The following is a 14901-nucleotide window of genomic DNA, read 5'->3' on the forward strand; positions in this document are numbered from 1 at the left end:
ATTAAATAACTAGAAAATGTGGATTTTTTCAATTAATATTTAGCTACGTTTGTTTTCATATTCAGCAATGACAATTATTTACATAGGTTATGATTTTTTTACGTTATTTGTTCATAAAATTGGTTTAATTAAATAAAAAAATTCAATATTTATCAATTTTTTTACTCTTTGCTGTCCAGTAATTAATTTTTAATTGATTAAAATCGATTTTATCATATTTCGAATTATTAATTAAGAAATATTTATGTTTTCAAAGTTTAGCAAAAAACCTTTTTTAATAATTATTCAATTGTTAATTATAGTTTAACAATGTGTTATAAACGAATACTGATCGACGTTATATTTTTTTATGAAGCAGAAAAAAATTATAAAAAGTTATATACAAAAGAGTACAAAAATTTTTTGTCCATTCATTCCATACTTTCTAATATCGTGTTATAATGAGTGAAAAAAATGTTTTTGCACTCTTTTGTATATAACTTTTTATAATTTTTTTCTGCTCCAAAAATAAACGTTGCTTTTAATAAATTTTTATAATAATAAAAAGTATTTTCAATGAATAATTACAATTTATGTTAATTTTCTTCAGAATGTCTCTTTATGGCGAATGTACTACAATCTAAAAATCTAAATATCTCATAAACCATAAATTTTATCGAGTTAAACATAGAAACTAAAAAAATCGATTGAAAAATTTATTTTTACTATCTTTAAATTGTACAGGTTGTCCCTGTAAAAGTTAACCATTGGGCATGACTCGCTCCTGAGCTTCAGATAGTAGTTTGGAATTATTTATTCCCTCATGAACATACGTACTCATCAATTAAAAGTTTGAAAGTATAATAATAAATAATAAACACTGATTTTGAAACTTTAGAAGCGTGTAACTCAGAAACGAAGGAGAATTTTTTACAGCATTATTCTCACGCCATCTACGCACTCCCGAACTTATTGTATAAAGTCCTGGAACACCCTGTATATCGCGACATGAAATGGTAACTCCATAAAATAGTTTTAACAAAACAATCGTTTTTTTTTTTCTTTCGATATAGAACTAGAAGGATATTTAATTTATTAATTATATATTATACTTACTTTTTTCATAAAAATATTTGACTGTTAATTTACCGATTCCTGTATTGGCACCAGTAACTACAGCTACCTTTCCAGTAAGACCCTTCATGTCACTTATGTCATCTTGTTTTTTTTTTGATTAATAAAATTCTTAGCTCACTTAACCATTAGATTGGTTCATATACTGAATTATTATAACGAAAGAATACTTTCGAAATAATTGGCATGAGGATAGTGGTCGCCACATAACGGCTCTACTGCCAACATTATTTTATTCTATCATACAAAGAGGTCATTGCACCGAATTTATAAAACGGTTTGGAGAAGAACTTTTGAATAATAAATTTTATAATTGACCATTCGACGTTACTCGAATTGGCGTTTATTTTATAACAGGAAAGGTAATGGAAAAATTCTATTAGTCTTTTTTATTCTATTCATATACAGGGTGTTTATAAATTCATGCGACAAAATTTCCTCAGCCCAGCCCTTTCCAAAATATCGCCATTAATGTGTGGTGAGTTTTTATTTATTTTCTTTTTCTCAAATTTCAGTAATAAGAAGTCTGGCTATTAAATAACGAAACTGGTTACGAAAAACAGTTTTATTATAAAAATTATCCTAAAATCGAATGCTTCCCTTTAATACACCCCCTTCCCCTCGCCACACACATTTCCATACGTTTTTCCCATTGATCGAAGCAGTGCTGGAAGTCTTTTTTGAAGAAGCTCTGGTTTACCGTCCCTTTCAAAGCATATTTTATCTTTGGAAACAAAAAAAAAGTCGCGCGGTGTTAAAACTGGTGAGTACGAGCACTGCAGTGCCCTTACTACGACCAATAGCGAAGAAAAAGTAGTAGAAAAGAAAACAAGCAGCAAAGAAGATTGATAACACCATCGGAGAAGACATGGAGATGAATGGAAGGTCTTCGTAAGGGCAAACCAGAATCCTCATGATATTTTAAAGCACATTGAGTGACATTTTTTGCCTCATACATTAAAGAGAATTTTTCGAAATGATCTTCATGAACTACTGTCAATATCGGACAAAAAAGTTGTTTATGCACGATGGTGACTGGAGCACCATCGAGCATAAACCACTTTATCATCAGTCGGACTGCAATAACCGTTGAACTGATTGAGCAAAGCTCCAACATTGGCCCCTACATTGCCGCTAACTTTGGTGACATAAATTAAAATTAAAATAATTTCCAAAAAATATCTGTACGGTGTGTTTATTTATGTAATAGGAATATAATTATTTCGAGAGCTAGTTGTACTTTAAATATTGATAAAAAAAAATCGCGTCTGATGTTTGTTTTAAAGTTGAAAAGATCCACAAGACGTTTCTTTTTTGTCTAATGAAAAGAAAATACTCTCGTCGCTAATACTTGAATTTATACGACTCATAGTAGGTTCATTTGCAATAAGAACATCTTCATAAGTGTGAAGTGGCTAAAAGAAATGAAAAAATAATAATAACGGATACAATAATTCAACCGATGATCGTTAAATAAAATTTAATTATATTTGAATCTCTAACACTCTGGTGACGAAATTTGAGTAGGTAGATCGAACCACAAAACCTAATATCCTGTAGCGAAGTGCGTCTACCATCAAAACCGATCTTAAAAACATTTTCAAATGAAGTGGAAGCAATTGATTGAATCAATGCACCATAAACTTGGTGCAGTCTTTAATATAAAAAGGTATACAGTTTCTAATCCTCTGTAAGGCCCATATTCGAAATATTGCTCGCACATTTGGAGCTCGGTTCTTGAGGATGATCGACTCAATACAGATGAGAGCAATTCGACTTATAAGCGATCTAAAGTTGACCAGAAACTTGGTTAACTTAGAACATAGAAGATGGATCGCCAATCTGACATAATCCCACCTAGAGCAGTATCTCCAAGACCTATTCGACAAGTACACGTGGTTCATGAACATCGACTTCACCTGCAGACGCCCAGGACGTCAATTTATTTAGATTCCATTCTTTTAAGAAGCGCAAACTTGTGGAATCAATTACCAAGGCACTTTTTTCCCAAACCCTTCAAAGAGCAATATCCACAGGCATCTCCACACGGCAGATACCATCCGAATTACTCGTGTGCTTGATTTTTACATAAAAAAATTAACACTTTTCGCGCCACACCCTAAACATTTCCTTGGTGGCGAAATTTGAAATTAGAGTAGGTAGATCGAACCTCAAAACCTAATATTTTGTAGCGAAGTGCGTCCACGATCAAAACCGAGCTCGAAAACATTCTCGAGTTCCTAAAAATATCTTGAGGATGCTCGACTCGATACAGATGAAAGCAATTCGACTTATAAGCGATCCAGAGTTGACCAGAAACATGGAGCTTCGAACATAGAAGATGGATCGCCAAGTACACGTGGTTCATGAACATCGAATTCTCCTGCTGACACCCAGGATAATTTATCATACTTCCCCAGTGTCCACCCTTTAATACTTTCATTTTATGTTCTAATATTTTTTGTTGGTTTCGAATATCTTTTTCCACTTAATCCCTTTCAATTTTTCAGTATTCCACTTCCCAGTTCTGAAACTACGACCTTTTTTATTATCTTTGTTTCTTCCTCCTCTTTTGGCGTCAATTACGTCGTCTACTTTTTTTTAAATCTAATTGTTTCGTTATTACTTTTTCTAAATCTTGTTTTGTATATTTTCTCTTAAGCCGTAGATCTTCTTCTTTCTTCTTTGGGTGCCCTCTTCTAACAAAGATCGGCGATAACCCCAGCAAAGTAATTTCTGTCTTTGGCCCTTCTTATCAACCTCTAAGAGTCTAAACTCGCGAATATTCTTCAGCCATGAAGCCTGTCGTCTACCAGGACCACGTTTTCCGTCGATTTTCCCTTCGATCAGAAGTTGCAAAAGTCTGTATTTGTTATTTCTATTTATGTGTTCCAGATACGAGGTTTTTGGGTTTTTATTGATTCTATTCTATTCTTTGCGTTACTGATATGAGCGTCCAGGGAATTCTCAGCATCTTCCGAAAGATCCACATTTCGAAACTTTCTATACTGTAGATAGTAAAGTTTATTTTCATCAATTCCTTTCAATTCATTTCTTTTAGTTTTTGATTTTCTAGCTGGAAGTATCACATTCAGGGAAGCAATAAATATTTCAGCTACATGATTTAACATAACTTTAAATTAACACCCTGTATATAAATTCGGTTTAGGTTGTCGCTGCTATTTTGAATTTTTGATATTGGAAAAAAAGTTTAAATTTAAAAAAAAAAATTACTTACGACAAATTTTTTCAATGGTACCAGAGTAGTAGGTGGTAATTTCGTGAAGGGGTTGAGAATTTTTTTACCCTGAATCATCAGTAATATAAACCACATATAATCACTTCTGATTAACATTTCTTCGACATTTTTGTCCATGTCGTATAATTTGTCCAACCATATGGATATTACTCTTCTATCTTGAAAATAATAAAAATTTACTTATACCGATAATAAATTTATAAACAACGGAATTAATTATTTTAATATCGATTTGAATTTAATGAAAAATAATTTTTGAAATTTACCACTGGGACATAAAAATTGTTGTAGTGCTTTAACCATCCTGTGATTATAAAGAAAATGTTCGTTAAGAGCTTTTAGAGGATTTGCCATTATGGAAATTTTTACGAAAATGAAAATTGCAATGACATATGTATCTGATTTTTTTTCCAAATGTCAAACAAAGATTTATTTACTAATTCATTCAAAATAAGTATTTTCCCACGACCACTTATGAAAATGATACGATTGCACACTCGTTTTTACAAAAGAAAGTAGTTTATTTCACACATGTACTAAAAAATAACAAAACATGTATTGAAATGCTTCTTTTTCTTATGTTATATATGGTCTCGAACGATAGAGGGAGTACGCGAACACAATATGAACCTGGCTGGGTATCGGATGGTAAAAGACCAAATTTAAGAAGACTGAAGAACTAGACAATATGATTTTTTGAGGTTTTATTAGTGTTTACAATAAAAATTCAAATATTGTATCAACTAGTATCTGCAAAATAATTTCAACGTTAAAATTAAGTGGTATTACAATTACTGGATAATGTATGAAATGGTTAAATGGAAATTTATTGTCCATAGTGAAAGAAAATATTCTTTTCAGCACACGTGTTTACATACTTTTCATGTATTGATATTGTTTAATTGACTTTCTCATTTAAAAAAAAAACACGTTTTTAGAAGAATTTTTTACGTGGTCGTAGGAAAAATAGTGTACACAACTCGTTGGAAAGTTCAAAGCTGATTATGTAATATACTATTTCCTCTTTTTGTCAATGTAACATTGTCAAATCAATGATTAAAAATGTCAAAGTAGATTAAATAAATTTTGAAAAAGTCCATTTTCTATGTTCTATGAAAATTGCAATGACCTATGTATCTGATTTTTTTCCAATATCAAACAAAAATTTATTTACTAATTCATTCAAAAAAAGCATTTTCCCACGACCACTTATGAAAATGATACGATTGCACACTCGTTTTTACAAAAGAAAGTAGTTTATTTCACACATGTACTGAAAAATAACAAAATATGTATTGAAATGATTCTTTTTCTTATGTTATATATGGTCTCGAACTATAGAGGGAAAACGCGAATACCATATGAATCTGGCTGGGAGCCGGAAGGCAAAAGGTCAAATTATAGAAGACTGAAGAAGTGTACAATATTATTTTTTGAGGTTATATTTGTGTGCAAAATGATTTAAACATTAAAATTATGTGTTATTACTATTACTGAGTAATGTATAAAGTAATTAAATGAAAATTTATTCTCCATAGTGAAAGAAAACAAGGCCAAGTGCCTTTAAACACATAAACCTTCTAATAGAGCCATCTTGCTGCACTTGACATTACTAAAAGGTGTTGCCCTTTGAAACGCCGATAATGTGCTTTAGTTTGAACCTTTGGATGCCATTAGGTAAGCTGCAGCAGCACTCCAGGTCGTCCACGATGTTCATACAGCCAAGATGGCGTCTTACTAAATATTCACCAGCTGCAAAGCGCCAAACAATGGTTAGACTTTTGAAGATCAGTAAGATATTGAAAGTTCATTTATTTTTTCCATTTTTGACAGTTCTGCTTCAGTGACGAAGCCACGAAACTCTGCAGAATACAGCTTCCATCGTCATGGAGAAAAGGATCATCCTGACTGCGTCGCAGTTCATTCTTCCTTCTCACAATTTGACGTATACTGATGATCCCGCATCTTCTTCATAAATAACCGGATATGCTTATGCTCCGTTAGTAATAGTTTACGTCACTATACTTTCTGCTCAGTCCTTCACGTTTCTAATTAGTCAGTAGATCATCCATCGTCTTCTACTCTGCTATCTTTGGAGAGTTTCTTCTCTTTACTACTAAGTTGTTTTGCTGGTTGTGTTTCTGCATTTTTGTCATCATTTTACCGGTTTTATATGTAGAAGTCTGGCAATAAATGTATTTAAAACAGACCGTGGGATTGAAATGAAGACGATACGACGTTTGATATCAGGATAGAGGAAAATAAACAAAAGGATTTCTTTAAGCCTCCCAAATCTTCCTCTTAAGTAAGAGATTTGGTTAACACTCAACAAAAAACGATTTAATTTCAATTTGTATTTATTGGAAATAAAAAATAAAATAATACATTCTTAGTCATAAACTCAAGTTACAATACCATAAGACGCGGAGCTATATTCATAGCCATCAATTCTTGAAACAGCAATTTAGCCGCATACGGTAATCTAACTTGAGATATTTGCGTTTTATTTTTACAACCTTTACATTCGAAAGTGTTATTCCTCAAATTTGCGATGGCTATCAATCCGCAAAAATTACAAATGTGTATTCTATACGGGTCGGATACTTCGAATAATCTCTCCCTCAAAAATTGCGCGGCTCCGTGCGATATTTGACAATCACGTTCCATTTCACCGAAACGTAAACCACCGTCTCTGGCACGACCTTCCATGGGTTGTCTTACAAGGATCTGTAAAGGACCTCTAGCTCTAGAATGTATTTTATCGTCCACCATGTGTTTCAATCTTTGATAATAAGTCGGTCCCAAGAAAATTTGAGCGTTGATTTTTCGTCCGGTGTGTCCGTTGTACATCACTTCGTTACCTCTTAATTGATAACCGTATTCTTGAAGAAGCGTCGAGATTTTTTGTACGTTGACGGCGTCATTAAAAGGCGTCGCATCACCTATTTCTCCCTTATTCGACGATACTTTTCCTTGAATGCACTCGATCAAGTGACCGATTGTCATACGAGACGGGATAGCGTGAGGATTGATTATAATATCCGGGGTGATGCCTTCGCAACTGAATATCATGTCCTAAAACAATTTAAAATGGAAGTTTAGCAAATTAATCACGAAAAGAAGCGTACTGTGGAAGTTAGGTTAGGTTAGGTTAGTTTCAAATTCTTCCGTATTTTTTATGAATGGTTTAGTAAGGAAAAATATATTAACGGGACAATCTTTATATTGGTTTTTACCGAACGATTCTTTAACTTCTCGATGCCGTGCTTGTGGAAATATTTGTGTTTTAACTCAAAATAGGCTTCAGTTTTATCAATTGCTTCTTTATTTGACTTCAATAGTCATTGGGAGTCAGATCTGGACTATATAGTGGATGAAGAAGCATTTTAACTATCGATTTGTTCATCGGTGCGTTATCTTGGTGAAACAGTGGTTTTTCTTAGACATATGATCCAATAACTAGTATTCGTTATTGATTGTCTTTCTCTTTTGGAGATAGTCGATGAAGAACATTCCAAAATACCGAAGCCATAACCTTTCTAGCTGATTTTTGGAAGCTTCGGAGGTGGTTCACTAGCTGCAGTTGATGATCTTTTTGATTCCAGAGTGAAATAATGGATCTGTGTTTCATCCATTGTCGCATATCTGATTTATTACGTGTAAACATGACCAAATACTGCTCTGTATCATCAACACTTTGTTGTTTTTGATCGACTGTGAGTAAGTGTCGGATTTGACCTTCTGTGTGTCAGTTACATTACATTCAGTAGTTAAATACTTGTTAAACTGAGCAGAAAAAATTGATATTAACAAAAATTTATGGTGAAATTTATCACATGATAAGAAAAAATGTCTCACCTCTTGTCGATATTGGATACCGCAGGTTCCTTTTTGTCCATGTCTTGATGCGAATTTGTCTCCGATTTGTGGTATCCTTACGGATCGTACTCGAATTTTACAAAATTTGTAACCTTCCGAATTTAACGTTAACATCACTTGATCGACAACGCCAGTTTCGCTGTTACGGAGAAAAGTTGAGGCGTCTCGTTTTGTGTAACGTTTCGTTGTACCGTCCAACTACAAAAATTTTGTAAGCATTTATTTTAAATAAATTTATTGTTTAAAAATGAATCAAAAACTATTTATATATTATATTTGTTCATAGTCAATATAAATATGACTTAATATTTTGTTTTATTAATTCTTTTTGTGTTAAAAATTGAGTTAAAATTTCCAAATATTTTCATTAAATTATATTTTTCCCAATTAAAATATCAAAATTGGTTACCTCGTCGTCATTTTCTGGTAACGTCATCGTTTTTCCAATCACAACGTCATCACCGGAAACACGAATACCCGGTGATATTATACCATCATCATCTAATTTATCATACAGAGCGTTTCTCATACCTTGACAAGTTTGTCTGGTAGGTTTTTCGAACTGTTCTTCTTGATCACCAATTCGTTTCGATTCTGCATCTTTGTACGAACGATAAAACACCGATCTAAAACGCAACTTCGCCGTCAATAAAATAACAAATTTAAACAAAGTCGAGTTATTGAACACAATGTTTACACCACCACTACACCAACACTTAGATTCGGTCTCTGAAGATCATAACTCGGTTATCGAAACGATCATATTGAACGGTGTAATTGTGAGTGTTGGTGTAGTGTGTTCACTATGAATATCAACAACGGTTCTGTAAATTCCAGCTTACACTGTCATTAAGTTCATTCGAGAATAGTCAAGAAATTCAAGAATATTTATAAGAAAAACTATAAATTTTTTCCAAAATTTCTGTCGCATTTTTTGACAAAAAAAGATCCTCTAAAAAATCCTCAGTTTTTTTTATTATAAATTTTTTTTGTATAAGAATGTTGAGTTGATTTTTTAATGTCAGGTATATTTGAGAAAGATTAAAATTTGGAAATGGTATAGACAAGAAAAAGTATTCAGACAAAAAAATTAAAAAAAAAATTAAAAATAAATATTGAACAAAAGTATACAAATAATGTTGGAAATATTTGGAAAATATCTTCCAAATATTTTTTCTAATCATAATCACAAATTCATTTTTGTATACGAGTTGTAGTATCAGGTAAAATAAAAAAAAATGTATAAATAATTATTAATTATCAAAAATTTCTGTCAGGATTATTCACTATTTGAACCAGTAAATAATTATTATTGAAAAATCAACAGAAAAATTTTTTTTATATATAAAGATTCCAAACTAATCGTGTAACGTTAGATGTATTAATAAGAAATCAAAAAAAGGGAAACTAAAAGAAATATCAATGAGTTATTTATATTTTTAATACAAAAAATCCGCAATAAGGTCAAATTGATTCAAGAAAGATCGAGAAACAAAATAAAATGAATAGTTTTACCTAAAAAATCCTCTTTCCACAGCAGAAGCATTCAAAATAACGGAATCTTCTTGATTATACCCGGTATAACAAGCAATCGCTACTATACTATTAATTCCTGCGGGTAATTCTCGAAATCTAAGGTACTCCATCGATCTAGTGGTCACCAAAGGTTTGTGGGGATAATACAAAACATGAGCCAGCGTATCCATTCTAACGTGAAAGTTCGTTATGTAAACCCCCATAGCTTGTTTACCCATAGCACTTTGATAAGTATTCCTGGGACTTTGATTGTGATCCGGAAACGGAATAATCGATGCGCATACACCCAATATCATGGCCGGATGGATTTCGCAATGGGTGTAAGTTGTACAGTAAGCGTATTCTTTATCTTGTCGCAAATCTTCTGGATTCATTGCAATCATTACAGTTTCTTCTTCTAACGTATCGATATATTCGACGACACCTGTAAAATTGATCAATTTTGACAAAAAATCGAATGGTAAAAGGTCAGTAGTGACATCTAGAATATTCTAATCTGATATGGAAAGTTGGTTGAGGATAATTAGGATAATTTATAATAAATAAGAAAATACTAGAAACGGGAATGTAAGAAACACAATTGGAGGTAGTGTGAATTTTTCATGGTGGTAGTGACCCTTCAGGCTTATCTTGAAGGGAACGCAACACCGCTGGATATATCCACTACTTCCCTAGATTTTCATCAAGATTTTTCCTCTAACTATATGATAGAGATGAGTAATGAAAATACAGGTGAAGATATAATTATGGTGTAATCGAATTCTTGCACTTTGTTTTACTTACCGGACGCTACTAGTACTTGCCAACCGTAGTTATTGTATTCTCTTTCTTTCAACATATCGATATGCCTTTTTTTAAGTAATAATTGACCGTTTTCAACGATCAATAAAGGTCTGCAGATTCTTCCGGCATCTGTATAAATTCTTATCTCTCGATCTCGAATATCTCGTATCATAGATACTTCGGATACTATAATGTCCATCTGTCTTCGGAGTTTTCTTAGGGTCGCCATTAATTGTTCGGGATCTCGATGAATACCGACCTGAAATAGAAGAAAGATTGTGTATTTTTTTTTTTGGTAACAGTTATTTTGAAACTTTTATTTACCCAACAGCCATTGACGAATATTTTAGTAGCGTTGGCAATTGCGGAGGGCGCTATTTCCTCCAAGTTTTCCATAGACCATTCTTCCAAGAACTCTAATATAGGAGAGGGTTGAGATCCAACAGAAATGTACGCCATCAAGGCCAAATTTTTCACAAGACCTACAGCCGCCCCTAAAAATATGATTTATGAATTTATAATTATTTTATCAAATGTTTAAATAATTGCTGGCATAATATTTCACTTCTTATAGCCTTTTTTATATGCTTAATTAAACATATAAAACAATTTTTAATAGAAAAAATGAAAAATCTTTTTTAAATATTGATTATTATACTACCACTAGAAGAAATGAAAAAATTTGTTAATATTCTTTATATATCTTTCAATGATTCGTTTAAAATTCTGACATATAGAATTTTTTTTATTGGAAAACCATTTTTAAATGTTTTTTCGTAATCGAATAGTTTAAATAACCAACCAATAATTTTTATCTTTCAAAAATTCTTAGAAGAGTATCAAGTAATAAAAAAATATTAACAATGGCATTGTTTATAATAATAAAAACAAATTTCAAATTTGGTTACATCAAAAAACGACAAAATTTTCGAAAAAACTTGATAGAATTGAAAATTTTTTGATTTACATTCATCGCTCTTTCACTTAATTTCCAAATGGTCGTGAAAACTCAAAAAAAAACTTTTTTTCTCAACCAAAAATGATTCACTTTTTTGAAAATTGGTAGATAGTTTTAATCGTTAGTTAAATGAATCCTTTTTTTTTTTGAAAAATTTGAGGAACAAAAATTAAACGAATAAAATAAAAAAAGAAATACTACTGGGGTTTGTTTTCTTACATGTACATTAAATAATTTAATCATTTTTACGAAAATAAACAGAATATGTTTCAAAAAAACCTTAAAATTCACATTTTGTTCACTAATTTTCTTCACTTTTGTAATCTAATAATTAAAAAAAATATATATCACATAGGTCCTTTAAGAGATAAAAATTGAAATAAAAATTTTTTTTCCAATTTTGTTGAAATCTATTTTTAATTATAAACAGTTCATTTTCTGTCAAAAGGTGAATCAGAGCCAGAAGGTATTTTAATTTTTCCAAATACTTTTGACCAAACCAGGGACATGCCTCAGAACAAAATACCAAAAAAGTTTATTGCCCAGTATTTCAGCAAGAAAGGGGGTCGTGGTGTACCCCAATATACCCATACATACATAATTTTAAAGATATAATTAACAAACATATATAAGAAAATGTAATTACCTTCAGGAGTTTCAGCAGGACATATCATTCCCCACAGAGTATTATGTAACTGACGTGGTTTAGCTAATTTACCATCTCGACCTATAGGCGAGTTTACACGTCTCAGATGCGATAAAGTCGAAGCAAATGTCAATCGGTTCAATACTTGAGACACTCCAGCTCTAGCTTGATGAGCTTTTTTCTGATCACCCCAATTTCCAGTAGCTAAAGAATATCTCAAACCGTCAGTAATCAGTTTCGTTTTTATAGCCAAATCTAAATTGAAATCCTTGCCTCTATCTATGAATTTTTGGGCATACATTCTCACTTCCTTCATCAGATTCTTGAATAAACTGAAAGAAACTTTAAATAATTTTTGTCTTGTGGATTATTCGGTTTATTTACCCTCTGAAAAGAAAAGCTAATAAAGGTCCTGCCAAATCCAATCTTTTGTTTCCATAATGATCCCTATCGTCCAATTCTCGACGACCTAGAGCAGCTAGAAGTAACCGATGGACCATGTATCTAAAAATGCAGTAAATAGAATCTTGAAAAGCAACAAATTGAAGTCGACTACACAACATGTCTACATTCATATACTGGGGTTGTTTTTTTTTTCAACCTCCAGACAGTTGGTGTCAAAAATTTGAAGATGGTCAAGCTGATGTTCATGATGAAGGGGGTCGAGGACGCAAGTCTATCACTACAGAAGATATTGTTAGGTGAGTTGACCAAACCATTAGGGAAACTCGAAGATGCACCAAAAGTGAATTATTGATGCGATTACTAGAAGTTTTAAGATCTGCCATGTACTCTATCATTACTGAACACTTATGCAACAGGAAATATTTTTTCTTTTAGAAGATGTATAATCATTTATTTTTTTTAAAGTATGGCACAAAATTAATTTTTACACTTTTAGCAAATTATGCTACACATAATAAATTTTATTTCAGGATTTGGGTGAAATAATTAAAGCCAATTATCTCGATTTTTGTAAATGTGGCCTTATTTCACCAAGCACTTCATATTACAATGTTATAAATTTACAATGTCATGACAAAAATTAGAAATGATGAAATTTTTTAAAATAATAATGATTCCTATTAGAATTTTTTATCTATTATAATAAAGAACTTTTTGTCACACTTACCCCAAAAAATAGGCTTTCTTGGTTTCACAAAAATCTGATACCCCTACGTGAGGCAACATTTCTTTTTGCAAAATTTCCCTGGCATATTTGATACGTTTCTCTTTTGTGACACCAGGTCGTGCGCCTCTCGCTCCAATAAAATTCAAAGCAATATTTTGTTCTTGAATAACAAAAGCTTCATCCAATGACGGTTTAACCATTTCCATCAATTCTGGATCGTCAAAATCGTAAATTATATGTTCTAATATATCTCTGTCAGCCACGAAACCTAAAGCTCTGAATACTATCATAATTGGTATTTCCTGTTTTATATATGGTAGAATAGCAATAATACGTTGACCGATTGCAGCTTTTTTTATGGCTTGTCCTCCTCGAGCCATCATATTAACCCACAATGTAGACGTCGGTCTCGAGCTGTGTTCTAAACAAGACCTTATCTCAGATTTGTAAGCATATTTTCCATCTTTCATTGAAAATACATAAACTGTATTAGTTGCCATTTTTTCTTGAGCAATTAGTACTTTTTCTGAACCGTTTATTATGAAATATCCCCCAGGATCCAAAGGACATTCGTTCAATTCTGTTAAATCACGATCCGTCAAACCACTTAATAAACAATATGTCGATCGCAACATTATAGGAATTTTACCTAATTACCAAAATAAAAAGTTTAACAATTACCAAAATATACAAATTTATATAATTAAATTACCTATAAATGTTTTTTGGTGTTGGGTTTCAATGGGATCCTCTCCTTCTTTAACGATAGTCTTTGTAATATCCACATATAAAGGAGCAGAATATGTTAAATTCCTTAACCGAGCTTCATTAGGCATCATAGGAGATGGTGCACCATCTTTTTCCCAATGAGTAGGTTTTGATAAATAGATCTGTTCAAATTTTAATAGATATCTTGGAGGATTTTCAATTTCCCCGGTTGTATGTTGAGCTTCGGCTTGTAAATCAATTTGTGGGGAATCTTCTACGATTCTTTGCACAGACATTTGAATGAATTCATCGAAACTATCCAACTGTTGACGTACTAGACCTTTCTCATCAAAATAAGCATTGATAACAATCCAACAGGCTTCTTGCCATAATTCAGCACTGATTTCTTCAGTATCCTCATCATCAAATTGATCTAAAATTAACAAGTAAGAATATCCTTCGTATTTTGGGAATATTTAATGATAGTTACCATCTTCTTGTTCATACATTTTGATATTTTATATTACTTATAATAGAAAAAAATCAAAACAAGCTTTTATTTATTTATAAAATGGAACTACAACGAAATACTTATAGACCACAGACGAACTACTTATAAACGACACTACAACATATAAAAATATATGACAGTTGAAAGCTGACGTAACATTTTCATTGCCTCTACTTCTGTGCTTCGGTAACCAGGATACTTTTTGATGAAAATATTCTTATTCTTTTACACATTACAAAATATTAATTTATTGAAAATAACCTCTTTATTGCTAGTTTAAGGCTCATATTAATAATTTAAAAATATTTAACTTTGGGAATATTAATAAAATTCAAGATTTTTCAGGTTTCGTCTACAGGAATTCGAATTTTTTCAA

General features: G+C 31.7%; 1 protein-coding gene across 1 annotated transcript; it reads right to left on the reverse strand.

Annotated features, from left to right (window-relative positions):
* Nucleotides 1-6708: 6708 nt before the first annotated feature.
* Nucleotides 6709-14651, reverse strand: LOC130443103 (DNA-directed RNA polymerase II subunit RPB2). Its single transcript, XM_056777573.1, has 11 exons — nt 14505-14651; nt 14019-14447; nt 13307-13955; nt 12559-12678; nt 12175-12506; nt 10895-11064; nt 10571-10829; nt 9767-10211; nt 8661-8877; nt 8231-8449; nt 6709-7447 (listed from the first exon to the last, which is right to left on the reverse strand). Exons 1-11 carry the CDS (start codon nt 14521-14523, stop codon nt 6779-6781), a joined length of 3528 nt encoding a protein of 1175 aa, XP_056633551.1. The 5' UTR covers nt 14524-14651; the 3' UTR covers nt 6709-6778.
* Nucleotides 14652-14901: the final 250 nt, after the last annotated feature.

Source organism: Diorhabda sublineata, chromosome 1 (assembly GCF_026230105.1).
Source record: "Diorhabda sublineata isolate icDioSubl1.1 chromosome 1, icDioSubl1.1, whole genome shotgun sequence".
NCBI lineage: Eukaryota > Metazoa > Arthropoda > Insecta > Coleoptera > Chrysomelidae > Diorhabda > Diorhabda sublineata.

Bases quoted from the DNA above. Each gene is read 5' to 3' on its own strand.
- LOC130443103 (XM_056777573.1), bottom strand. The intron at 12,507-12,558 runs GTAAATAAACCG...AGTTTCTTTCAG, and splicing joins TTAGCTTTTCTTTTCAGAGG to TTTATTCAAGAATCTGATGA. The intron at 10,830-10,894 runs GTAAATAAAAGT...CTTCTATTTCAG, and splicing joins TATTCGTCAATGGCTGTTGG to GTCGGTATTCATCGAGATCC.